The sequence below is a fragment of the Eubalaena glacialis genome, chromosome 1, assembly GCF_028564815.1.
Source record: "Eubalaena glacialis isolate mEubGla1 chromosome 1, mEubGla1.1.hap2.+ XY, whole genome shotgun sequence".
Classification (NCBI taxonomy): Eukaryota; Metazoa; Chordata; class Mammalia; order Artiodactyla; family Balaenidae; genus Eubalaena; species Eubalaena glacialis.
In genome coordinates, this window is record NC_083716.1 from 31,574,630 (window position 1) to 31,602,121 (window position 27,492).

At 38.9% G+C, this 27,492-nt stretch overlaps 1 protein-coding gene across 3 annotated transcripts in view; it reads right to left on the bottom strand.

Moving 5' to 3' along the window:
- LCOR (ligand dependent nuclear receptor corepressor) overlaps nt 1-26,177 on the bottom strand; it is a 128,887-nt gene extending 102,710 nt beyond the window's left edge. For 2 of the 3 annotated variants that reach the window (XM_061210921.1, XM_061211072.1), the window contains exons 1-2: nt 25,365-25,454; nt 25,009-25,082 (exon numbers count right to left, since the gene is read on the bottom strand). In XM_061210921.1, the coding sequence (XP_061066904.1) occupies nt 25,009-25,082; nt 25,365-25,450 (160 nt within the window). In that variant the 5' untranslated portion in view covers nt 25,451-25,454. Of the gene's footprint in view, nt 1-25,008; nt 25,083-25,364; nt 25,455-26,074 lie in introns of those variants that run through there. The other variant, XM_061211000.1, reaches the window with a different exon arrangement.
- Nucleotides 26,178-27,492: the final 1,315 nt, after the last annotated feature.

Here is a 27,492-nt window from a genome sequence, read left to right on the forward strand (position 1 = left end):
ACACAGTTGTTTTACAATGTATAAAATTAAAATAATACCCAGCTAGTGAAGTTATTATGAAGATTAAATTATATGTGATAACAGATGTAAACATGTAGGGCTAATGGCATATTGGAATTCAAGATCTCAACATCTCCAGATAATAAAAAGAACCAGAAGATGGCGTTGGGAATAGATGTCTGTTCTTTTTATTTCAAGAATATATTACTTAAACCCTTCAGTTTACTTAAATCATGTTTGTGGGCTGACCTGGTGTCATAAACCAATAATTATAATGCTGTTTCTTAGTGAAAAATGTGTTGTAAAATAGAAATAAGCAAAAAAATAAAATAAAATAAACAAACTCTTTAACACCCAAATGGGCACTCTCTATATATTTATACTGTACTTGGTACTCAAGAAGGTTACTGAAAAATTCACTAAGAAAGAATGAAAGAAGTGAATGCCTTACAGTAGTGAGTCTATTTTCTCAACTTACTAAATCCCCATGCTGTACCTTGTTATGTTCCTTTCTGGTACAGTATCATCCCAGTCAAATCATCCCTCCCCATTTCCATAAGGCCAGAGAATTTGGCTTTTACACTGTTTACCCATAGTAAGCTATTGATTTTCTACTCCCTTTAAAGAGACATAGTCTTTCTGGCACGTAAAAAAAGTGTTAGTAAGGACTTCTGGTTGCAAGTAAACCCAAACTAAATAGGCCTGAGCAAAAAAGATAGGTATTGACTCAAAAAGGCTTTTTAGAGCTCCTTTCATGAACAGTTAGATCCAAGTGCATAGCAATATTTCTCTCCCCATTGCTGTGTTGTCTTACACAGAGGCACACCACTTCACTCACAGGCAGGCTCTCCCCACATGGTAGCTGCTTACTGCTCATAGGCTAGTAGCTTAGCTACCCCAGGAAAAAAAAGATCTTTCCCAAGAATGCCACCAGCCAGTCTCAAGGCTGATCCCTGAACCACTCACTCACTGTGACCAATGGCCAGGCATAAGTCACAGAAGTGAGTCAGCCTCATCCAAACCACACTGAACTCAAGAATGTTAGGAAAAGTGGCTCCCTAAAGGAAAGCCAAGGTACTGCTACTGAAAGACAAGGGAAAAGATTCTGGGAGGAAAAAAAACAAGGTATGCAGTACAGAATACATGATAAAACACACACATCCTTATTCCCCAAAGTAAGGGAGAAAAAACTTAGGGGGAAAACTAAAAATCTAACTTACATTATTACAATTACGTAAAAGCCTATAAGTTCTGAAGTCAGATACTCCCAGATTCAAACCATCAGTTCCATCACATTTATCATTTAATCATTCTAATTCTGTTCTTCATAGTTAAAAAAAAAAAAAGCTACCACACTCTTTGCAGGTTGATTGTACTTATTAAATGAGACATGTTAAGCATATACTGTGTACTTGATAAATATCCACTATCATGAACACTTACATGAAAAAATGAAACTGTTGTTTCCAAAGATAGACTGCAAACGGCCCCAATTCTTCATTCCTTCATATATCCAGGCCCTTTGCTATGTAACTTTACAATACCCTCCCACCATCACGCGGGGCTCAGTCATGTGATTTGTTTTAGCCAATGAGATACTAGCAGACATTACACACCAGAGGCTGGAAAAAGTGCTTCATTATTTCTGCTTGCTTTGTGTACTTCTGCCATGCCATAACAGACCCAAGGTAGCCTGCTAAAGGTTGAGAAAGGTGGAACAGTCTAGTTGCTGCAGTCATCCCAACTTATGTCAACCTACATCAGCCAGCTCATCCCCAGACACAAAGCAAATCCAGCCAAGCTGCCTAGGCAATCCAGAGTTGACTACATGAAAAACAAGCTAAAACCTCAGAAAAAAACTTTAATTTATTTTTTGGCTGCATTGGGTCTTTGTTGCTGCGAGCGGGCTTTCTCTAGTTACTGCGAGCGGGGGCTACTCTTCATTGCAGTGCATGGTCCTCTCATCGTGGTGGCTTCTCCTGTTGCGGAGCACAAGCTCTAGGGGCACGGGCCTCAGTAGTTGTGGCGTGCAGGCTCCAAAGTACAGTCTCAGCAGCCATGGCGCATGGGCTCAGTTGCTCTGCAGCATGTGGGATCCTCCCAGACCAGGGCTCAAACCCACATCCCTGCATTGGCAGGCAGATTCCTAACCACTGCGCCACTAGGGAAGTCCCAACCTCAGAAAAAAACTTTAATGAAACAGAGATAAGTAATCTACCTGATAAAAAGTTAAAAAGTAATGGTCATAAAGATGCTTGCTGAACTGAGGAGAAGAAAGGATGAACACTGAGAACTTCAATAAAAAGATGGAAAAAGTAAGAAAGTACCAAATAGAAGTCACAGACCTAAAAAACACAGTAACTGAACTGAAAAATAGACTAGAAGAGTTCAACAGCAGACTGAATGAAGCAGAATAAAAGATCAGTCAACTCAAAGACAAGGCAGTGGAACTCACCCCATCAGAACAGCAAAAAGGAAAAGGAATGAAAAAAAGTGAAAATAGCTTAAAGGATTTATGGGACAGCATCAGATGGACTAATATTCACATCAAACGGCTCCCAGAAAAAGAACAGAGGAGCAGAAATCTTATTTGAAGAAATAATAGCTGAAAACGTCCCTAACCCAGGGAAGGAAACAGACATCCAGACCCAGAAAGGCCAGAGAGTTGCAAGTAAGAGGAGTCCACCAAGACACATTATAATTAAAATGCCAAAAGAGAGAATATTAAAAACAGCAAGAGAAAAACAACGTGTTACATATGAGGAAAGCCCCATAAGCCTATCAGCAGATTTTTCAGCAGAAACTTTGCAAGCCAGAAGGAAGTGGAACAATATAGTCAAAGCACTAAAAGAAAAACTTCCGACTAATCATACTCTACCCAGAAAAGTTATCATTCAGAGTGAAGGAGAGATGAAGAATTTTCCAGACAAGCAAAAGCTAAATTTTCCATCACCACTAAACTGGCCCTACAAGAAATGTCAAAGGGACTTCTTTAAGCTGGAAAAAAGGGTGCTAATTAGTAACAAGAAAACACATGGAAGAACAAATCTCACTGAAAAGGTAAATATATATAGAAATGGTGGTGGATTAATCACTTTTAAAGCTATTAGGAAGGTTTAAAACAAAAGAAGTAAACACTAAGATTACAATAATTAGCTGCAAAAGCACTTCTAAGAGGGAAGTTCATAGCAATTAATGCCTACCTCAAAAAACAAAAAAAAGTCTCAAACACCCAACTTGACATAGTAGGAACTAGAAAAAGAACAAAGCCCAAAGTAAGCAGAAGAAAGGAAATAACGAAGTAAGCAGAAATAAATGAAATACACACTAAAAAAGACAGTAGAAAAGATCAATGAAACCAACAGCTATATCTTTGAAAAGGTAAACAAAATTGACAAACCTCTAGCTAAACCCATCAACAGAAAAGAGGACTTAAAAGTCAGAAATGAAAGGGGAAATATTACAACCAATACCACAGAAATATAGAGGACCATAGAAGACTATTATGAACAATTATACACCAACAAATTGGACAACCTACAAAAAATGGGTAAATCCCAAGAAACATTTAATCTACCAAGACTGAAATCATGATGAAAAATAAAATGTGCACAGCTGATTACTATAAGGAAACTGAATCAGTAATAAAAAAACACCTCCCAACATACAAAAGTTCAGGATCAGACACCTTCATTAGTGAATTCTACCATTCAAAGAAAAATAAATAAAAATCCTTCTCAAACTCTTCCCAAAAACAGAAGGAGAACTCTTCCAAACTCATTTTACAGGGCCAGCATTATTCTGATACCAAAACCAAACAAGAATGCCACAAGAAACACAGGCCAATATCCCTGAAAAACAAAGATGCAAAAATCCTCAACAAAATGTCAGCATGAATTCAACAATACATTAAAAGACAACAACCTATAAAAAATACATACACCATGATCAAGTGGGATTTATTCCAGAGATACAAAGATGGTTCATGATACACCACATTAACAAAATGAAAAATAAAAATCATATGATCATCTCAACAAATGCAGAAAAAGCATCTGACAAAATTCAACATCCGTTTATGATAAAAACCCAATAAAGCAGGTATAAAGGGAACATACTTCAACATAACAGAGGCCATACGACAAGCCCACAGGTAACATCATACTTAACAGTGAAAAAGTGAAAGCTTCTAAGATCAAGAACAAGACAAGGATACCCACTCTCACCACTTTTATTCAACATAGTATTGGAAATCCTAGTTAGACCAATTAGGCAAGAAAAAGAAATAAAACATATCTAAACTGGAAAGGAAGAAGTAAAACTCTCACCACCTGCAGATGACATGATATTGAAAACCCTAAAGACTCCATCAAAAGATTGTTAGATTTAATAAACAAATTCAGTAAAGTTGCAGGATACAAAATGAATACACAAAAATCTGTTGTGTTTCTATACATTAATGATAAATTCTAAGAAAAACAAATTAGCAATATACAGGTTCAATGCAATCCCTTTAAAAGTTCCAATACTATTTTTCACCGTCATAAAACAAACAATCCTAAAATTTGTATGGAACCATAAAAGACCCCAAAGAGCCAAAGCAATTTTGAGAAAGAAGAGAAAAGCTGGAAGCATCACATTTCCTGATTTCTAATTATATTACAAAGCTATAGCAATTAAAACAGCACGGTACTGGCATAAAAACAGACACATAGATCAATGGATGGGAGAAAATATTTGCAAATCATATATCTGATAAGGGACTAATATCCAAAATATATATAAGGAACTCATACAACTAAACAGCAAAAAACAACAACAAAAAACCCCACAATTGGATTAAAGAGTGGGCAGATCTGAATAGACATTTTTCCAAACAAGACATTACAGATGGCCACAGGACATGAAAAGATGCTCTACGCCATTAAGCATCAGGGAAATGCAAATCAAAATCACAATAAGATATCACCTCACATCTGCTAGAGAGGCTACTAGCAAAAAGACAAGAAATAACAACTGTACGGGGCTTCCCTGGGGCACAGTGGTTGAAAATCCACCTGCCAGTGCAGGGGACACAGGTTCGAGCCCTGGTCCGGGAAGATCCCACATGCCGCGGAGCAACTAAGCCCGTGCACCACAACTACTGAGCCTGTGCTCTAGAGCCCACGAGCCACAACTACTGAGCCCGCGTGCTGCAACTACTGAAGCCTGCGTGCCTAGAGCCCATGCTCTGTCTGCAACAAGAGAAAGCCACCACAATGAGAAGCCTGTGCGCCACAATAAAGAGTAGCCCCTGCTTGCTGCAATTAGAGAAAGCCCGTGTGCAGCAATGAAGACCCAACACAGCCAAAAATAAATAAAATAAATTTTTAAAAAAAGGAATAAGTGTTGGCAAGGATGTTAAGAAAAAAAGAACCCTTCTGCACCATTGGTGAGAATGAAAATTGATGTAGCCACTGTGGAAAACAGTATGAAGGTTCCCCAAAAAATTAAAAAGAGAATTACCATATGATCCAGCAATTCTACTTCTGGGTATTTTCCAAAAAAAATAATGCTAATTCAAAAAGATGTATGTGGGGAATTCCCTGGAGGTCCAGTGGTTAGGACTCCATGCTTTCATTGCCAAGGACCAAGGTTTGATCCCTGGTCAGGGAACTAAGATCCTGCAAGCCATGCAGCGTGGCCAAAAAAAAAGATGTATGCACCCCCGTTCACTGCAGCATTATTTACAATACCCAAGATATGGAAAGAACTTAAGTGTTCACTGATGTATGAATGGATTAAAAAAACTGTGTGTGTGTATACACAAATACACACACACTGGGATATTGTTTAGCCATAAAAAAGAGCAAAATCTTGCCATTTGTGAAAACATGGATGACTTTGATTGCATTATGCTAAATGAAATAAGTCAGAGAAAGACAAATACCACATGATCTCTGTTAGACCTGAAACAAACAAACAAGCAAACAGACAAACCAACCTACCAACCAACCAACCTCACAGATACAGAGAACAGACTGGTGACTGCCAGGAATAGGGGGTGGGGTGGTGGGTGGGAGAAATGGGTGAATTTTTTTAAAAAATAAATTGAATAAACAAAAGAAAATGCATTTACATCTTTTTATATGAAATGCAGATATAACTATTATTAGCTAAATGAGACTAAGTTCCTCTCACCTTGTGAGTGTTTAGCTAATACTCTTAGTGAGAAAAGTTAGTTATGCATTTTGCATGAGTTTGAGGAGCTGCTGCCCATTCCTTACACATCCTGCTTTCTACTTAAAGATGAAGAGTCTTTATTCTCATGAACATTTTAGAAGACATTTTTTTTTGTAACTGGGGTACAGCTGTTTTACAATGTTGTGTTAGTTTCTACTGTACAGCGAAGTGGAGTTCCCTATGCTACACAGCAGATTCTCATTAGTTACCTATTTTATACATATTAGTGTATGTATGTCAATCCCAATCTCCCAATTCATCCCTCCTCCCCTTTCCCCCCTTGGTGTCCATACGTTTGTTCTCTACATCTGTGCCTCTATTTCTGCCTTGCAAACAGGTCCATCTGTACCATTTTTCTAGATTCCACATATATGTGCTAATATGCGATATTTGTTTTTCTCTTTCTGACTTAACGTCACTCTGTATGACAGTCTCTAGGTCTATCTACGTCTCTACAAATAACCCCATTTCGTTCCTTTTTACGACCGAGTAATATTCCATTGTATATATGTACCACACATCTTCTTTATCTGTTCGTCTGTCGATGGGCATTTAGGTTGCTTCCATGACCTGGCTATTGCAAATAGTGCCGCAATGAACACTGGGGTGCATGTGTCTTTTAAGACAAACATCTTTGAGCACATTATTTAGTTTAGCTTTGTCACCCTGTTATACACAATACGAATATTCTATTTCCTAATGGATTTCATGTCAACCATCCCCAAACTATTCAATGGTGAAAATCAACACAGTAATTTTTCTTGAAATATTGTAATCAGGTTCTCTAAGACGTTCTCATTTTACAAACAAGGAAACCAAGATGCAAAGAGATTAAGTGATGTATTTGCTTAAAATCATATAGTTGTAGTCATACTTATGCCAGAACCTGGTGCTCCTGCCTTGAGGTTTTTCCCATTCCATTCCATTGCCCAAGATGCAACCATTTTTTAACCTAGAGAAAACCTACTATTTCTTTTTAACCTAAGAAAAAACATGTAGTAGGTTCTCTTACCTGGCAAAGAACAAAAATTGAGTATTTTTTGCTACTCTATCCTGTAGGATATACCAATAAATGTCATAATGTTAATCATACATAAATGTCATCACCCAAACCATTACAGGAACTTGTAAATATGTAAAAGTTTTGGATAGACCAAACACAGTGCAACTTAAAATCCAGACAGAACAATTATTGTTCTATATTACAAAATATGTTTAAAAGAAATTAAGTTGTGTTATTTTAAGAGTATATCCAAAGAGCAAATTCTATCGATCAGCTTCAACAGTTTTTTTTCAAGTGATCTATTATTTATTAAGCGAAGACAAAGTTCTCTGCCTCTTTCTCAATTCTCACAACCGTCCTACACAGTATTTATTATAGGAATAAACTGAAATTAGTTCTCTCTACATCCCATAGCTGGTAAAGTGTGAAGATAAATTTGTACCCAATTTGTACCCAGGTCTGCCTGACTCAAAGCCACCTTTTATTATTGTTTTAATGTGCAAGTGTTTCCAAAATGGACCTCTACTATTACTATTATATGCAAGTATTTTCAAAATGAGCCTCTGAATGTGGTTAACAGTTGGAGAACTAATGAGAGGAATTAAACTTCTGAATGCAGAGCACATTTAATCACCTCTTCCATCCTACTGAGATACAATCTTTAAAGGGTTAGCTAAATATGATTAATATTTGAAATGCACTTAAATTCATGTCTAAAATTATTTTTTAACATTGTTTTCTCTATAAGTTCAAATATTCTTCATATGACGTGGTGTAAAATAAAAAGTCCATCAACAGATGAATGGATAAAAAAGATGTGTTACATATCTACAACAAACACTACTCAGCCATAAAAAAGAATGAAATTCTGCCATTCTGTAACATGGATGGACTTGGAAGGCATTATGCTAAGTGAAATAAGTCAGACAAAGACAAATACCATATGATATCACTTACATGTGAAATCTAAAAAATACAACAAACTAGTGAATAAAACAAAAAAGAAGCAGACGCACAGTTTGAGAACAAACTAGTGGTTACCAGTGGGGAAAGCAAAGGTGCAATATAGGGGTAGGGGATTTAAAAAAGCGTTATTATGGGATTATATGAAACACGTGTGAAACTTGAAAATTGTAAAGCACTAAAGAATTTAAAGAATCAAAGATTTAAACAATCATTGGGATTGACATACATACACTATTGATACTGTGTATAAATTAGATAACTAATGAGAACCTACTGTATAGCACAGGGAACTCTACTCAATGCTCTGTGGTGACCTAATGGGAAGGAAATCCGAAAAAGAGAGGATATATGTATTCATATAGCTGATTCACTTTGCTGTACAGTAAAAACTAACACAACATTGTAAAATAACTATACTCCAATAAAAACTAAAAAAAAAATCTTTCATTCAGTATAAAAAAATGAATTTAAAAAATAAAACTAATTTCTTCAAAAAAAAAATGGAAGAACTAATGCTTAACTTCAAGAAAGATTGCACCCCTTAAGTTTTTTAAAATTCATAAATAGAGAAAGCCACAGGAGAGACAAAACTATTTGCATTATATCAAAATAAAACTGTTTTATGAACTTAATTAACAGTGATGCAAATAGAGCTAAAAATACTCACTAAAGAAAGTTTACTGAATATATTTCATCCCTTATCTCTGTCTAGTGAATTTCATTCTCTTAACTATGACCACCATTTTTCTACTTCTAAAGTCATTCTTATCTGCATGGGCTTCTGAAGATGTCTGTTTCCCCAGACTAAAATACATACATATTTGTTTTTTAAATTAATTCAGTTTACTTCTCATTTGATGTATTGCAAACGTGTATCAATTTATGTTACACGCACAAAAAGAGAGAAAAAGAAAAGTGTATAAAGAAAAATGGAGATATATAGAATAGGTAAGACATATGAATGAGAAGCTACCTCGCGCAAAAGCAAGTTACTCATTCCTGATTCTTGGCAGAATCCTAGACTGTACCAAATCCTTACTGTACCAAACATCTTAAGTTCCTGCAAATTCTGCCATCTGAAAGTAAGTATCCTTTCAGCATCAAGTTTTAAAGTGTGCTGCTGGACTTCCCTAGTGGCGCAGTGGTTAAGAATCCGCCTGCCAATGCAGGGGACACAGGTTCGATCTCTTGTCTGGGAAAATCCCACATGTCGTGGAGCAACTAAGTCCGTGTGCCACAACTACTGAGCCTGTGCTCTAGAGCCTATGAGCCACAACTACTGGGCCTGCACGCCACAACTACTAAAGCCCACGTGCTCTAGGGCCCGTGTGCCACAACTGCTGAGCCCGCATGCCTAGAGCCCGTGCTCTGCAACAAGAAGCCACCACAATGAGAAGCCCGCACACCGCAACAAAGAGTAGCCTCCGCTCGCTGCAACTTGAGAAAGCCCGCTCGCAGCAATGAATACCCAGCACAGGCAAAAAGAAATTTCTTTTAAAAAAAATTAAAAAAAAATAAAGTGTGCTGCTTATTTCACAATCCAGTTATATGTAACAACGTCATTACCATCATTACTTACACTTCTGTTCTTGAGTCACAGAAACCAGACATTAGCAGCAGCATGACTTGACAACAGATCCTTCCTGTTTCTTAATATAGCCTTTATTCTTTACCTTCTTTTCTGCTTATAACTGGATATACACTCATATTCTTCAAATCAGTTGATCTCCTCTGGATTACTTGCTAAAGAATATCTCACAAAATGTGGATTGGCTGACTTAGGTAGAGCAATTTCTAAAGATATTTTACCTAGACATCTTCATATAGTTTTAACAAATAATTCCTATCGAGTAGTATCATAAATACATAAATATTTATTAATCACTTAACAGTAACAAACCTTCCACTTTTTCCAAAATAAAGTTTAAGTTCTCAGGAAAAGGGAAAAAAAGGCAAAAATTGTCTGGGTTATCAACATCTCTGGTTCCTTGTCTTTACCACAATGTCAGCTCATTTTTTATCAATATAATTGTATCCGAATACTCTTCTCCACTAATTTACATTCCCTTGGTTTTAAAACATCAAAATCTGTGGATAATTCAATCTTCTTAATAGTTTAATAGTCTTGACCAAAACAACTCATTCAGGTTGGACTATCACTTATGTGGCCTACTTATTTTTTATAAAAAATTAAGTCCCACATAGGTTTACAGCTTCTTATAATTCCTACCTAAAGTCTTCTCACTTAATCTGGAAAATTCTAGTTTCTCTTCTTTATCTTTACCCCATTTATGAATTTACCCTTGCCTATCACCAATAAAATGAAACAATCTTTGATCTGGATATGTTACATGAAAATTAAACGGAAGTTCTTTGCCTAAGGAGAAAGGGGTCAAAGGGAATGTTATCTTTTAGATAAGATTGTAGCCATAAGCCATGGGTCTTGAAATGGTTATCAAGAGACTATATGGATTTGACTCTCTGTATATGCCTGTTTATTTTAACATGCCGAAATCTATTTTAGTAAATACTCCACAGTAAAAAGCTATGCATAGAAAATACATGTATATACAAATAAATATTGGTTGTACAAGTCTCACATGGTACACACCCTTATCACTTTAATCGTACCTGCTTTTCTTTTGAAAAGGTCATACAGCAAAACTTCAGTACCTCTCAAAAAATTGTGAGAAATTAATCCATATTATTTCATTATTTTTATCCTGATGTATTCTCTTTCCAGAACAAAAACCAGCTCTAGATAGGGTATCTAACATATTAAGTATTATAAAAATACTGCTAAGCATAATTGTTAAGTTTCCAATAAATAAACAATAAGTAAAATATTAACACACTGATCGTTTTACGTAGGGGTATATTAAATAAATCATTTAAAAAAGATGTATTAATTACATTAAACACTCAGAAAAATGACCAGCTTAAAAGGTTTTTTTCAATAACTATTCCCAAAGATTTATGGACTTCTTAGCCCACCCATAATTAAAGTTTCATTTTATTGTGCTCAAATAAACTAAATCAATGCCCGTTTATACAAGATAAACTTCATCAGTTTCCTTACTAGCTGAATGAAAATTCACATAACCTAACACATATGACAAGATTAGTAAGTATTTATATCATTAACCATGCAATGAAAAAGCCACATTTCAACACAGGCACATATTCACAGATATTTATGTTCCTCTCACTTTTTATTCTTAGTGAAGGCAAAGAGCTTCCCATTTTATTTTGATGGGAATTTCTCCCACTTACCTTTGTCACATCTTCCTGTATCTACTAATGTAGCATTAGTCTGAGACCGGTGATGCTTGAATTACCAAACTAGCGGATCACTTAAAAAATCTGGGGCTTCCCTGATGGCGCAGTGGTTAAGAATCCGCCTGCCAATGCAGGGGACATGGGTTTGAGCCCTGGTCCGGGAAGATCCCACATGCCGCAGAGCAACTAAGCCCATGCGCCACAACTACTGAGCCTGCGCTCTAGAGCCCGCGAGCCACAACTACTGAGCCCACGTGCCACAATTACTGAAGCCCGCGCGCCTAGAGCCCGTGCCCCGCAACAAGAGAAGCCACTGCAATGAGAAGCCCACGCACCACAACGAAGAGTAGCCCCCGCTTGCCACAACTAGAGAAAGCCCACGTGCAGCAACGAAGACCCAACACAGCCAAAAATAAAAACAAATAAATAAATTTAAAAAAACAATCTGCCAACGATGAAAAACACAATAAATGAAATTAAAAATACTCTAGATGGGATCAATAGCAGAATAACTGAGGCAGAAGAACGGATAAGTGACCTGGAAGATAAAATGGTGGAAATAACTACTGCAGAGCAGGATAAAGAAAAAAGAATGAAAAGAATTGAGGACAGTCTCAGAGACCTCTGGGACAACATTAAACGCACCAACATTTGAATTATAGGTGTCCCAGAAGAAGAAGAGAAAAAGAAAGGGACTGAGAAAATATTTGAAGAGATTATAGTTGAAAACTTCCTTAATATGGGAAAGGAAATAGTTAATCAAGTCCTGGAAGCACAGAGAGTCCCATACAGGATAAATCCAAGGAGAAACACGCCAAGACACATATTAATCAAACTGTCAAAAATTAAATATAAAGAAAACATATTAAAAGCAGCAAGGGAAAAACAACAAATAACACACAAGGGAATCCCCATAAGGTTAACAGCTGATCTTTCAGCAGAAACTCTGCAAGCCAGAAGGGAGTGGCAGGATATACTTAAAGTGATGAAGGAGAAAAACCTACAACCAAGATTACTCTACCCAGCAAGGATCTCATTCAGATTTGATGGAGAAATTAAAACCTTTACAGACAAGCAAAAGCTGAGAGAGTTCAGCACCACCAAACCAGCTTTACAACAAATGCTAAAGGAACTTCTCTAGGCAGGAAACACAAGAGAAGGAAAAGACCTACAATAACAAGCCCAAAACATTTAAGAAAATGGGAATAGGAACATACATATTGATAATTACCTTAAATGTAAATGGATTAAATGCTCCCACCAAAAGGCACAGACTGGCTGAATGGATACAAAAACAAGACCCATATATATGCTGTCTACAAGAGACCCACTTCAGACCTAAGGACACATACAGACTGAAAGTGAGGGGATGGAAAAAGATATTCCATGCAAATGGAAATCAAAAGAAAGCTGGAGTAGCAATTCTCATATCAGACAAAATAGACTTTAAAATAAAGACTATTACAAGAGACAAAGAAGGACACTACATAATGATCAAGGGATCGATCCAAGAGGAAGGTATAACAATTGTAAATATTTATGCACCCAACATAGGAGCACCTCAATACATAAGGCAAATACTAACAGCCATAAAAGGGGAAATCGACAGTAACACAATCATAGTAGGGGACTTTAACACCCCACTTTCACCAATGGACAGATCATCCAAAATGAAAATAAATAAGGAAACACAAGCTTTAAATGATACATTAAACAACATGGACTTAATTGATATTTATAGGACATTCCACCCAAAAACAACAGAATACACATTTTCCTCAAGTGCTCATGGAACATTCTCCAGGATAGATCACATCTTGGGTCACAAATCAAGCCTTGGTAAATGTAAGAAAATTGAAATCGTTATCAAGTATCTTTTCCGACCACAACGCTATGAGACTAGATATCAATTACAGGAAAAGATCTGTAAAAAATACAAACACATGAAGGCTACACAATACACTACTTAATAACGAAGTGATCACTGAAGAAATCAAAGGGGAAATCAAAAAATACCTAGAAACAAATGACAATGGAGACACGACGACCCAAAACCTATGGGACGCAGCAAAAGCAGTGCTAAGAGGGAAGTTTATAGCAATACAAGCCTACCTCAAGAAACAGGAAACATCTTGAATAAACAACCTAACCTTGCACCTGAAGCAATTAGAGAAAGAAGAACAAAAAAACCCCAAAGCTAGCAGAAGGAAAGAAATCATAAAGATCAGATCAGAAATAAATGAAAAAAAAATGAAGGAAACAATAGCAAAAATCAATGAAAATAAAAGTTGGTTCTTTGAGAAGATAAACAAAATTGATAAACCATTAGCCAGACTCATCAAGAGAAAAAGGGAGAAGACTCAAATCAATAGAATTAGAAATGAAAAAGGAGAAGTAACCACTGACACTGCAGAAATACAAACGATCATGAGAGATTACTACAAGCAACTCTATGCCAATAAAATGGACAACCTGGAAGAAATGGACAGATTCTTAGAAATGCACAACCTGCCGAGACTGAACCAGGAAGAAATAGAAAATATGAACAGACCAATCACAAGCCCTGAAATTGAAACTGTGATTAAAAATCTTCCAACACACAAAAGCCCAGGACCAGATGGCTTCACAGGCGAATTCTATCAAACATTTAGACAAGAGCTAACACCTATCCTTCTCAAACTCTTCCAAAATATAGCAGAGGGAGGAACACTCCCCAACTCATTCTATGAGGCCACCATCACCCTGATACCAAAACCAGACAAAGATGTCACAAAGAAAGAAAACTACAGGCCAATATCACTGATGAACATAGATGCAAAAATCCTCAACAAAATACTAGCAAACAGAATCCAACAGCACATTAAAAGGATCATACACCATGATCAAGTGGGGTTTATCCCAGGAATGCAAGGATTCTTCAATATATGCAAATCAATCAACGTGATACACCATATTAACAAATTGAAGGAGAAAAACCATATGATCATCTCAATAGATGCAGAAAAAGCTTTCGACAAAATTCAACACCCATTTATGATAAAAGCCCTGCAGAAAGTAGGCATAGAGGGAACTTTCCTCAACATAATAAAGGCCATATATGACAAACCCACAGCCAATATTGTCCTCAATGGTGAAAAACTGAAACCATTTCCACTAAGATCAGGAACAAGACAAGGTTGCCCACTCTCACCACTATTATTCAACATAGTTTTGGAAGTGTTAGCCACAGCAATCAGAGAAGAAAAAGAAATAAAAGGAATCCAAATCGGAAAAGAAGAAGTAAAGCTCTCACTGTTTGCAGATGACATGATACTATACATAGAGAATCCTAAAGATGCTACCAGAAAACTACTAGAGCTAATCAATGAATTTGGTAAAGTAGTAGGATACAAAATTAATGCACAGAAATCTCTTGCATTTCTATACACTAATGACGAAAAATCTGAAAGTGAAATTAAGAAAACACTCCCGTTTACCATTGCAACAAAAAGAATAAAATATCTAGGAATAAACCTACCTAAGGAGACAAAAGACCTGTATGCAGAAAATTATAGGACACTGATGAAAGAAATTAAAGATGATACAAATAGATGGAGAGATATACCATGTTCTTGGATTGGAAGAATCAACATTGTGAAAATGACTCTACTACCCAAAGCAATCTACAGATTCAATGCAATCCCTATCAAACTACCACTGGCATTTTTCACAGAACTAGAACAAAAAATTTCACAATTTGTATGGAAACACAAAAGACCCCGAATAGCCAAAGCAATCTTGAGAACGAAAAATGGAGCTGGAGGAATCAAGCTCCCTGACTTCAAACTATATTACAAAGCTACAGTAATCAAGACAGTTTGGTACTGGCACAAAAACAGAAATATAGATCAATGGAACAGGATAGAAAGCCCAGAGATAAACCCACGCACATATGGTCACCTTATCTTTGATAAAGGAGGCAAGCATATACAGTGGAGAAAAGACAGCCTCTTCAATAAGTGGTGCTGGGAAAATTGGACAGATACATGTAAAAGTATGAAATTAGAACACTCTCTGACACCATACACAAAAATAAACTCAAAATGGATTAAAGACCTAAATGTAAGGCCAGACACTATCAAACTCTTAGAGGAAAACATAGGCAGAACACTCTATGACATAAATCACAGCAAGATTCTTTTTGACCCACCTCCTAGAGAAATGGAAATAAAAACACAAATAAACAAATGGGACCTAATGAAACTTAAAAGCTTTTGCACAGCAAAGGAAACCATAAACAAGACCAAAAGACAACCCTCAGAATGGGAGAAAATATTTCCAAATGAAGCAACTGACAAAGGATTAATCTCCAAGATTTACAAGCAGCTCATGCAGCTCAATAACAAAAAAATGAACAACCCAATCCAAAAATGGGCAGAAGATCTAAATAGACATTTCTCCAAAGAAGATATACAGATTGCCAACAGACACATGAAAGAATGCTCAACATCATTAATCATTAGAGAAATGCAAATCAAAACTACAATGAGATATCATCTCAATGCAGTCAGAATGGCCATCATGAAAAAATCTACAAACAATAAATGCTGGAGAGGGTGTGGAGAAAAGGGAACCCCCCTGCACTGTTGGTGGGAATGTAAATTGATACAGCCACTATGGAGAACAGTATGGAGGTTCCTTAAAAAACTAAAAATAGAACTACCATACGACCCAGCAATCCCACTACTGGGCATATACCCTGAGAAAACCATAGTTCAAAAAGAGTCATGTATCAAAATGTTCATTGCAGCTCTATTTACAATAGCCAGGACATGGAAGCAACCTAAGTGTCCATCATTGGATGAATGGATAAAGAAGATGTGGCGCATATATACAATGGAATATTACTCAGCCATAAAAAGAAATGAAATGGAGGTATTTGTAATGACGTGGATGGAGTTAGAGTCTGTCATACAGAGTGAAGTAAGTCAGAAAGAGAAAAACAAATACAGTATGCTAACACATATATATGGAATCTAAGGGAAAAAAAAAAAAAGGCCATGAAGAACCTAGTGGCAAGATGGGAATAAAGACACAGACCTACTAGAGAATGGACTCGAGGATATGGGGAGGGGGAAGGGTGAGATGTGACAGGGTGAGAGAGTGTCATGGACATATATACACTACCAAATGTACAACAGATAGCTAGTGGGAAGCAGCTGCATAGCACAGGGAGATCAGCTCGGTGCTTTGTGACCACCTAGAGGGGTGGGATGGGGAGGGTGGGAGGGAGGGAGATGCAAGAGGGAAGAGATATGGGAACATATGTATATGTATAACTGATTCACTTTGTTATAAAGCAGAAACTAACACACCATTGTAAAGCAATTATACTTCAATAAAGATGTTTAAAAAAAAAAAAAATCTGCCAAATTGCTCCCTCCCCTTCTCAGCAATTATACACTACTCAGCAACTTTGCTTTCCATCACGTTTTGAAACATTTATAACCAAGTGCCAAATCTAAGTCATAGAAGGTTAGAACTCAAAAAGCATTTGACTAAAATCCAGGAATCCTGAATCTTGACCTCAATCTGCTTTACCCTGTTCCCCCTCTGTCCACACCTGAGGTTTCTGGGAAGCATATGAATAGAAGGAAAGGCCAGGTACCTACACACTGTTACTATAAGGCTTTTGTTACAAATTTCAAAGTGCTCTGTCAACTAAGCTGGTCCACGTGGAAGGTTCACCAAGCTTAAGGCCCAGGATCACCTGGATATCCTTTGCTATCTTTCCTCTTCAAAACCTATGCTCAGATCTTAGCCAATGGTGAAGAAAGGCCAGTCTAGCAACGTATGAAGGAAAACTAAGCCAGTGGAAGCATTCAGCTCAAACCTATTTAGCTCTGACAAAACTAAAAATTTGAGAAGAAAAAGTATAGACAAACTAGACCATAACACTGAAGAGAAGAGGGAAAGACATTTTAGACCAGGGTATTGAAAGAATTATGCTACCATTTATGATAATATTATGAGTAGAATTCTTTACTGTAATATAAATTGAGTATACCATCAGTAGTAGGGAACGAAGAAAGAAAAGGCAACTTGGTGGAACCAAATAAGAAAGTCTAAAAAAAGGGCGTATGCTTTAATGTTTTATAGTACAGGCTTTTGAATTCCCATCCCAGGTCTACCACTCTTTAGCTGAGTGACCATAAATGAAATCCTTAATCTTTCCAAATTCCGTTTTTCCACCTGTAAAACAGATATTAACATCAAAGGGCTCTTGTCTGGCACATAGTAAATACTCAACATATGACAACTCTTAAGGAACATTAATAAGACAAAACAACAACCAGTCTTCTCCATATTTAGATAATATCTCATTTCTTTAAAGTTATGAACCACTTGATGGGGATGGGAGGTGGGAAGAAGGAGATGATATTATACAGGCAGGTTGCAGAAAGATTCAATACTAAATATTGAAAATATTTGAAAATATATTGAAAATCTGGGATTTGCTTCAAAATAATCTTGTGGGAATGAATAACAGCCATTAGTTGATGCAGCTGGGTGTTCACTATACTATTCTTTCTACTTTTGTGTATGTTTGAAGTTTTCAAAATTGAAAGATTTTTTTAAAAATTCTTTTTCCCTTTAATATGGTTAGACAAGAAGACAAGTTCTAGCATCCCTTCTACTTTTGATAAATCATGTACCTAAAAGATGGAAAGACAGGTAAAACAGAACAGGAGACTATCCTGTGGGTAGGTATAGAGAAAAATACCTACAAATGACTTAGAAAATATGCCTACATTGACTGAGAGGAAGGGGAGCATTCAGGTAAAAGCCCATAAATACCAATGCATTAGGACTTCCCTGGTGGTGCAGTGGTTAAGAATCCGCCTGCCAACGCAGGGGACATGAGTTTGATCCCTGGTCCGGGAAGATCCCACATGCCGCAGAGTAAGTAAGCCCATGCGCCACAACTACTAAGCCTGTGCTCTAAAGCCCGCAAGCCACAACTACTGAGCCCATGTGCCACAACTACTGAAGCCCATGCGTCTAGAGGCCGTGCTCTGCAACAAGCCACCGCAATGAGAAGTCTATGCACCACAATGAAGATCCAATGCAGCCAAAAATTATTTAATTAATTAATTAAAAAGAAAAATATCCATGCATTGGGGACAATAAAAAATACATGAAAAACAAGAGAGCATCAGGGCTTCCCTGGTGGCGCAGTGGTTGAGAATCTGCCTGCCAATGCAGGGGACACGGGTTCGAGCCCTGGTCTGGGAAGATCCCACATGCCGCGGAGCAGCTGGGCCCGTGAGCCACAATTACTGAGCCTGCGCGTCTGGAGCCTGTGCTCCGCAACAAGAGAGGCCGCGATAATGAGAGGCCCGCGCACCGCGATGAAGAGTGGCCCCCACTTGCCGCAACTAGAGAAAGCCCTCGCACAGAAACGAAGACCCAACACAGCCATAAATAAATAAATAAATAAATAAAAATTAAAAAAAAAAAAAGAGAGCATCAAACTGAACATAAGCATGCCTCAATGTAACAAATTCAACAATTCCTTCCTCTGTACACATGGTACACTTATTTTTGAAATTTGTATAAACCAATAATAATTCTACATGTACTAGTGGAGCATGTTTCTTATATTAAATCAGAGATGAATTCTGTTGTAACACAAGATACATTTTTTGTAGTACATTCACATTTTCAGATGCGGGATTTTCTTTTACCAAGCAACACACAACCTGTAGATCTTTTTAAATTAGTTTTTCTTCCCCTTTATATTGGCAGCTTAGGAGAGGGAGAACATGCCTTTACCCTCTGGAAATCTCTAAAAAATCAACTAATAAGAAAAAAATATACAATAATCATTTATTAATAATGATGATAATAAAATGACTCAGAGCTTATGAAAAATAAGCTAATCATGAGACCAAATAACAGTCACAGACTATCTAGTAAACAACGAAAATGAAAACGTTCATCATACAACAGTTTTTCCAATAATAATAATTCTCATGGGAAATAATACTGGTATTCACAGCTTCTAACCCAAAAAGTTAGTCTTGATGTGTACCATCATTAATAGAGGTAGAAAATTACTATGTAATTTCATACAGCAATTGAAGCAAATTAAATTAAAAGGTGTGTTTCTGGAGAAGTTCAGCTCTGTATTCTACTTTTACCTGAGAAATTAGGTAACTATTTCAAACATTAAAATATCATAAAATTATTTCTGTGGATAAGAGGGAAACATTTATGCTAAAGGAAATCCCCTTATTACTTTAACAAGAGTTATTACTCAATGTTTCCCAATTGACCAATAGTTTTTTAATACCCATCTTTAATTTTCTACATTTCTAAATAAGGACAATAAAATAACGTGAAAGTTTTCTAAAAAAATATAAAATGTGCTGTGCAGATATAAGATGGTAACACCATGAACACCAGACACAGAATACATTCAGACAAAATGTCTAGATAGAGAAAAGATATCCTTCTCCACCCAAACCTTGATTATATACTATCCAAAACTCAGGTATAGAACAGATTCAAATAACATGGTTTACCACATTATTTGAACTTGAAATATGAACCCTCACTAAAAAAAGGCAAAAACTTAGAAGATTTGGATAGCAAAGTATATCTGTGTTATTACAAAACTCCATCAAATAACAATTTTAATAATTCATGGAAAAGGATGTTTAAGGAAGCCTTTCCTGAGTAATTCTGGTTCATTCTGATCACTCCATTACAACATCCATTATTCCCTGCACAGGAATAATGCTGCAGATTATCTTCTGATCTAACTACTCTCAAACTGAGGGTATGATAAGAAAAAAACTCTTGCAAATCATATACTGATGTGGGTCTAGCATCCAGAATATACGCTACAACTCAACAATAAAAAGACAACAATAAAAAGACAATTAGTTAAAAAATTGGCTAGGGATCTGAAGAGACGTTTCTCCAAAGAAAATATACAAATGGCCAACAAGCAAATGAAAAGATGCTCAACATCAATGCTCATTAGGGAAATGCAAATCAAAACAACAATGAGATACTAGTTCATACCTACCCACTAGAATAGCTATAACCAAAAAGACAGACAGTAACAAGTGTTGGCAAGGGTGTGGAGAAACTGAAATCCTCCTACACCGCTGGTGGGAATGTAAAATACTTCAGCCGCTTTAGAAAACAGTTTGACAGTTCCTCAACATTAAAAGTTACTATATGACCCAGCAAGTTCACTCTGAAGTACGTACCCAAACGAAGACAAGACAAACGTCCACACGAATAATGCTGCTTAAGTTCACAGCAGCTTCTTCATAATAGGCTAAAAGTGGAAACAACTCAAACGTCTGACAACTGATGAATGGATGTACAAAATATAGTATGTCCATACAATGCAATATTAGCTAGCCATAAAAAGCAGTAAAGTGCTGATATATGCCTGTACATGGATGAATTCTGAAAACATGATAAGAAGCCAGACACAAAAGGCCACATATTATAATATTACATTTATATGAATTGTCCAGAATAGGCAAATCCACAGAAACAGAGATAGATTAGGGGTTACCAAGGACTGGGTCATAGGAGAAATGCGACATGACTTCTAATGAGTATAGGGTTTCTTTTTTGGGTATGAAAGTGTTCGAGAATTAGTGATATTTGCACAACCTTGTGAATAAACTAAAAACCACTGAATTGTATGAATTAAAAGGATAAATTTTATGGTATATACATGATATCTCAATTAAAAAAAGAAAAAATTCAGGGTATGGACCACTGGACTTGGGATACTTCCTACATACAAGAGACAGTCAATAAAATTAGCAAATATTTCACACTGGGATTATCCCAAAAACAATGTGCAAGTATAACAAACAGTAAAAAGATTTTTAAAAATATTTGCAAATAGAGTAAAGATAATTTGGAGAGTAGTAATGGCAAGTCTTTAACTTGAAACTACAAAAAATAACAGCTTTGTTTACTCACATCTACCCAATATCCAGATTCCATTCAGCAGACGGGTGGACACAAAGGAAATACGAATCAAGAGAGAAGTTCAGAGGCACATCAAAACAAATCAAGCCCCTCTGCTGAGCTTTCAGAGCCAGTTTGCAAGGCAGGAAAAAAAACCAATCTCATGATTTTATATGTACCTTTATTTGTGGCAGAAAATATTATTTTCTGTTTCCAAATACCAAATCCAACCTCTAAAGGATGAAAATTTCCCAAAACTAAGGGGACTCAAAGAATGAATATGCCACAGATTTTAGGCAACTTCAAAAACGAGTTTTGTGCAATGGAATAAGGTACAGCCTCCAAATGAGCTTCCTTAGAAGAGACACTGCTGTGGATAACAATATTGTCTCTGCCAAGGTGATTTAAAAAAACAACCAACATCATTATTGTAGAATTTTACAATGGAATCCTTAAATAAAGGAAACATTCTTCTTCTGAGCTAAGGAGAGAGGTGTGTTGCAAACCCCAAGGTGCCTAACAAAGAGACTCCACTTCTTAACCTGCATTAGAAAATCCAACAATCTATCTCTGCAAACTTATCACCTATACATTCCCTACACCAATCTTGGACTACAGTTTAAACAGACAACTCACTCTTGTCCTTTTGTACTTTTGCTTATTTGTTTCACATGACAGGAATGCCTTCTCCATTTTCATCAAAATGAAGCAAAAATCCACCACCTTCTTCATGAAGCCTTTCTTCATCATCTGATTTCTTTCACTTCCAAACACCCCCAGCACTTGCTTTCACCATCGTATGGCACATTTTGCCTTGTACTGAATACACTATATTTTTTCTAAGGACTAGTAAAAGTTCTTGAACGTTAAGGCAGCTTCCCCAATATCTTTGTTTGCCCACAGTGACTGATACAAGACAGATGCTTAATAAATATTTAAATAAAGTAATTATGTACTTACCTAACCGCCTTTCGATCCTAAAAACAGCACTACTACAGGTAGCTAAGTGATTAGGCAAGTACTCAGAAGTGGCAAGTCCCCACAGACATTGAATACCTAATTCTCACTCTGGAAGGAATTCCAGGCCATCCTGTGTAACCCCATAAGGCTAAAAAAAATGGTATTATTCAGATGCTTCCTAGAACTGCTCCAGCTATAAGCATATTTGAGGGAATTAGGGCAATTTGAAATAACTCTCTGTTAAGTCAGAGACTCATCCTGCTATCTTTTTTCCACCAAGTTAGAGCTAAGCTGAAATAATCACAACTTCCCCTATGTTGGGAAGAGCTTTTCGAGAATATAGCAAAGATGAGGAGCAGCCAAGCAATAGGTTACATCATATTAGGCAACAGAGAGAACCTCCATCTTCCCAGAATGGAATATCATTCTAGTCCCAGAGGACTCAATAATCACCTGGTTACCAAATACCCATCTTGATCATAATCACTGTCTAAACCTGCTAACTCCAATTCGACTAAAACCTAATAATGGAAACACAAACACCTTCACTTCCACCTCTATAGTCCTGACCCGCACCCCCCTCCAAAAAAAAAAAAGTAGAAGGGAGTATTAGATTTTGGAAATGAGTGAGAATTCACTTTCAATCCAAAGACTGCTATAAATTAAGTATTACTTAGGAACCAAATGACCCTAGTATTAAGATAATCAATGAAGAGAATCAAATAGAAGGTTAACTGTTCAGAACCAATCCATTAAAATAAAAGAGGAATTACTACATTTGCTAGTGACAAACAGAGTTGCCTTTTGGATTATATATAAATAAGAATCATTGCCACCGCTCTTATATATAGAAAGTTAACACTACATTTGACTTACTTAGAACTCTTTTCCTAAAGAACAAAATTACATACAATAGAAGAGAAAATATGAGACGCAATTGATTTTAGTTGGGAGACTATCAACTATATATTACTGCTCAGACTAAAATACTGATCTGCACTCTGGACTCTAAATAATCTCCTGAACTTTACTACCTCGAAAGTGGAGATTTGGAGTTAACAGAATGCTTTTAAAAAAAACTGATTACTAGATTAAAATTCTCCCTCAAAAAAAGAATCTAAAACTTGATATTCAATTCAGATACTAACAGAAGGATTTTATTAGTTAAAAAACCCCCAAAATCAAAAAACAAAAACGTCTTGTCAAGCAGCAGTAACTCGCCACTAACACTAAGCAATGACTGATAAAAAGGGGGCCTGAGGCAAAAGGCAAGGATTCAAAGCAAAAAGAATCAGAATAAGATAAACAACCAACTAAACTAAAGCAACAGTAATTTAAGAAATCTATAGGGTTATAGTTTTCAATTTCAAAATCTTTTAAAAACTAAAAAGCCCTACTGAAAAAAAAGACCAATCATTAAAAAAGTGAAACAAATACAAGAACTAAAAATTCTTCGAAATAATTTCAGGATTTTGTATTAACTCACAATTCTGAAAACTCATTAATTTCATGATTCTCAAAACCTCTACATGCCTTATAAGGTCTCTTATATGATAGTTACAAATAACACATAATTCAAAAAGTGTTAAAGCTGATGTAACATTTTAGCAAACCTAAGATAGGTTTCAAAGAATAAAACAAGCAGAGACAGAGCAGAGTAAATGATAACTAATAACCAAAAGGCTGATTCCTGGACGGCAGAGCTGGGCTTGGATTGGCAGGAGGGAAATTTTCAAATATATCCACAAAACATATTATACCAAAAAACAGATTCATACCTTTATTATTTACACAAGTATATGTTTTAAAATATACTTTTAACCTGTGGACAACCAAAGTGATATCAGATACTGTAAAGCATTGTTGCCTATATTAATTTTGATAGTACAGTCTAAACCCTTAACAAAATTCACATACATTTTCATAATGAAACCCCACAGAAATGGAAAGGTTTATATTCTCTAACTAAAGGTTACCTTATTTTTCACTTGTTTAAAGTTTCAGTTTTGTTTTTTAATCTATTATAGAAAACATCCCTTGTGGGACATTGTAAAGGGCATACCCTCCTGTCAAGCCAGAAAGCTCAAACACAAAGACACTGAGCTAACCAAGTGCTGTAATTCTTCCAAACTGAGCTTCTCCACACCCCCTCTACCCTTCCCCCCAACAGATATGTCTATTAAATCAGTGTCTGTTCTCCCCCTCGCACAACAAAGAGAACTTCTCACCGCATGAAATTGCCGCTGAATGGACACCAGAAAGCAGGATTTGCATAATTCCTTCCAACGAAACCTTGTCGGGAAGGAGGGGATGAGGGGCCCAAGCGAACGTAAAGAATCTCCTAGATTCTGTTGGGAAGACCAAGATCATTCCCCACGGGGGGTGGGGGGTGGGGGGCGGTTTGGAATTCTGGGCCTCCCCGAGGACTGGGCGTGGGGGACGGAGAACGACAAGAGACATTTCCCCACACATCAGCAGCACCGAAGCAAAGATGGGGAAATAACAATGCTGGAGCACAGGAGAGTCAAACACAGGACGGACTGGGGCTAGGGGGCGGCGGGCGGAGCGGAGACACCACACGGGCCACTTACTTTTTGGAGGGGGGTTAAATATATGAGTTAAGCCCTTATGGTCCCGCCGGCCGCCGCACAGAGGGAAACGGGACCTTGGGAGAGAAAAACAGACAAAACACACAGTGTGAGAGGCGCAGCTCGGCCGCCTGGCCCCTCCCGGGGCGACCCCGTCCACACTCCCTCCTGGCCGCACGGAAAAAGCCACCCGAGGCGGCCTGAAGTGCGGGCGGCGGACGAGGCTCTCGGCGAGGCGGCGGCTCCGGAAAATCCCCCAGGAGAGGACAAGAGCGACCCCTGCTCCGGCTTCCCGGTCGGACCCGGTCCCACCCCCCTTCCTCCCGCCGCGCACACACCAAACACAAATACACACACACCGACCCGAGCGTCGAGGATTAACTCCCCGGCCGCTGCCGCCGCCGCCGCCCGCAGAGGAAGTGCAGCCGCTGCCCCCCGCGGCCATGACACCCCACTTGGCTCGGTCAGGCGGACCCGGGGCCTGTGACAGCTCCGGCTCCCTCCGCCCCCATCTCCACCTCACGCCTCGCACACGCCCGAGCGCCCGCCCGCCGCCCGTGCACGCGGGGACACGGGCGCGCGCCGCCGCGGCACGTGGGGGAGGGGCGGCGTGCGATGCGGAAGGCGCCGGCCAGAGCGGAGCAGGGGGTCGAGCCGCGGCCAAGCACGCCCCCCAGCTCTCGCGTTGGGCTCTGCGGCACCGGCGGCGGCGCCGCCACCGGTCCAATGGCAGCGGCGCGCGGCGAGCCTCCACAATAAGCCAGCTGCGGCGCCCGGCCGCCGGGCCTGGAGGGAGGGAGGAAAAGAGGGAAGAGAGAAGGGGCACGCGCTCCCGCCCGAGAGCCCGCCCCGGCGAGGGCGAGCGGAGGGGAGGGGCCCGAGCACGGAGAGCCCGCCCAGAGGTCGTGCGCGCCCGCACTCCGGGGGGTGGGGGAGGGGGACGCCCAAGCCTAAGAGGGCGGGCGGGCCGGAGCAGCAATTGCTCTCTCCCGGCTCCCTCCCTCGTTCCGGGCGGCCGGCGGCGGGGTGGCCCGAGAGCTGGAGGCAGCCGGGGGAGGGTCTCACCTACACAGTGAATGAGCTTGTGGCGCCAAGAATCCAGTTCTTGCCGAAAGCCGCGTCTCTCAACGGAGCATTGCTGCCGCCTACACACCCTCGCCATCTTCTGCCGCCCGCCCGGCCCTACCTCCGCCGCGGCCCCGCGCACGCCCAGCCGCGTCGCCCGGGGCCGCGCACGCACCCGCGGCCTGGGCGTCGCACCTCCCGCCGGGGGCGGCGCGGGGGCAGGGCCGGCCTCACCTCGCGGTGGCCCCGGCGTGGCCCGGGGGCGGCTTGGGCGCGCGCCCGCCCCGCACCCAACACTGCGCGATCTCTTGGCTTGCGGTCTCCGCGGCCGCCGCCGCCTCTGGCCTCCCAGGAAGGCGCCTTCCCGCGGCCGGAGCTGGGCGCCGCCGACCCCGTACTGACAGCCCCCAAGGCCACGGCTGTCCCTTCCTTTCCCTTCCCGGGGCTTTTTGTTTCTTAAACCAGCCCCATTTATCACTTCCAACCTGCCTATCGCCTGACACCAACTGTTGCAAGTTCTGTGGTAACTGCTTCCCTGAACTTCTAGATCGAAACCGCTCCTCCCAGGAGCCTATTTAAGAAGCAGAATTAAGAATAAATGCCTGGATGCCCGTGGAGGCACTGAGCCCTAGAGTTTTCAAAGGTGAGGCTACATTTTAAGTCATTGAAAGGCAGCGGGCATTCGTAAACCCAGTAAAAAATTGAAATCAAACGTTTTAAGTTAATATTTAAAAACCAGGAGATTTCTATTAGCAAGGCTGATCACAGGCAAAATTCTAAAATTGGTATATTCAGAACCCCTTCTGTGTTGTGTGGAAAGGGGTTTTAAAAAACTGTGCTAAAGTGAGAATGATATTTCGAAAGAAGGCTTAATTAACAATAATTAAGGCAGAGTGTTGGAAAATGGCTTAATATTTCAGGAAAGAACTCGAAGAGAAATATTTTCGATGGCGAAGGGGATTTTCAGGTGAAAACCTGGGATAATTAAATCACCCTGTGCAGGGCACTACCTGTTCCATTTAAACATGGTGCTGATCTTAATTACTTGACTGTTATTTGGGAGAGAAAGAGAAAAGAGAGGAAAAAGATGGAGTGAAAAAGGAAAGGAGAAAGTGCGGGGGCGGGAGGAGCGGGAGCGGAATGCAAAACCAAAAGAAAAAACAGCATAGATCCCTCTTTACCAATAGGCCCAGTACCCTAGGATTCTGACCTCTTTCCTGCTTTTGGGGTTTAAGATTAAGGATGGTGCATTCCTGCTTTTAGATATTGAAATTTAAATTTGAAGACTTAATTTTAATTACTGTAGTAGGTAAAACAAAGTCGTTGAATACTTGACATCAAGGATCCCATTGGAGTATAGATTTTTGTCTTTTCAAAGGCAGTGGTCCTGGTTCTCTGAACCAGGCGCTTGTGGAGTGGCGT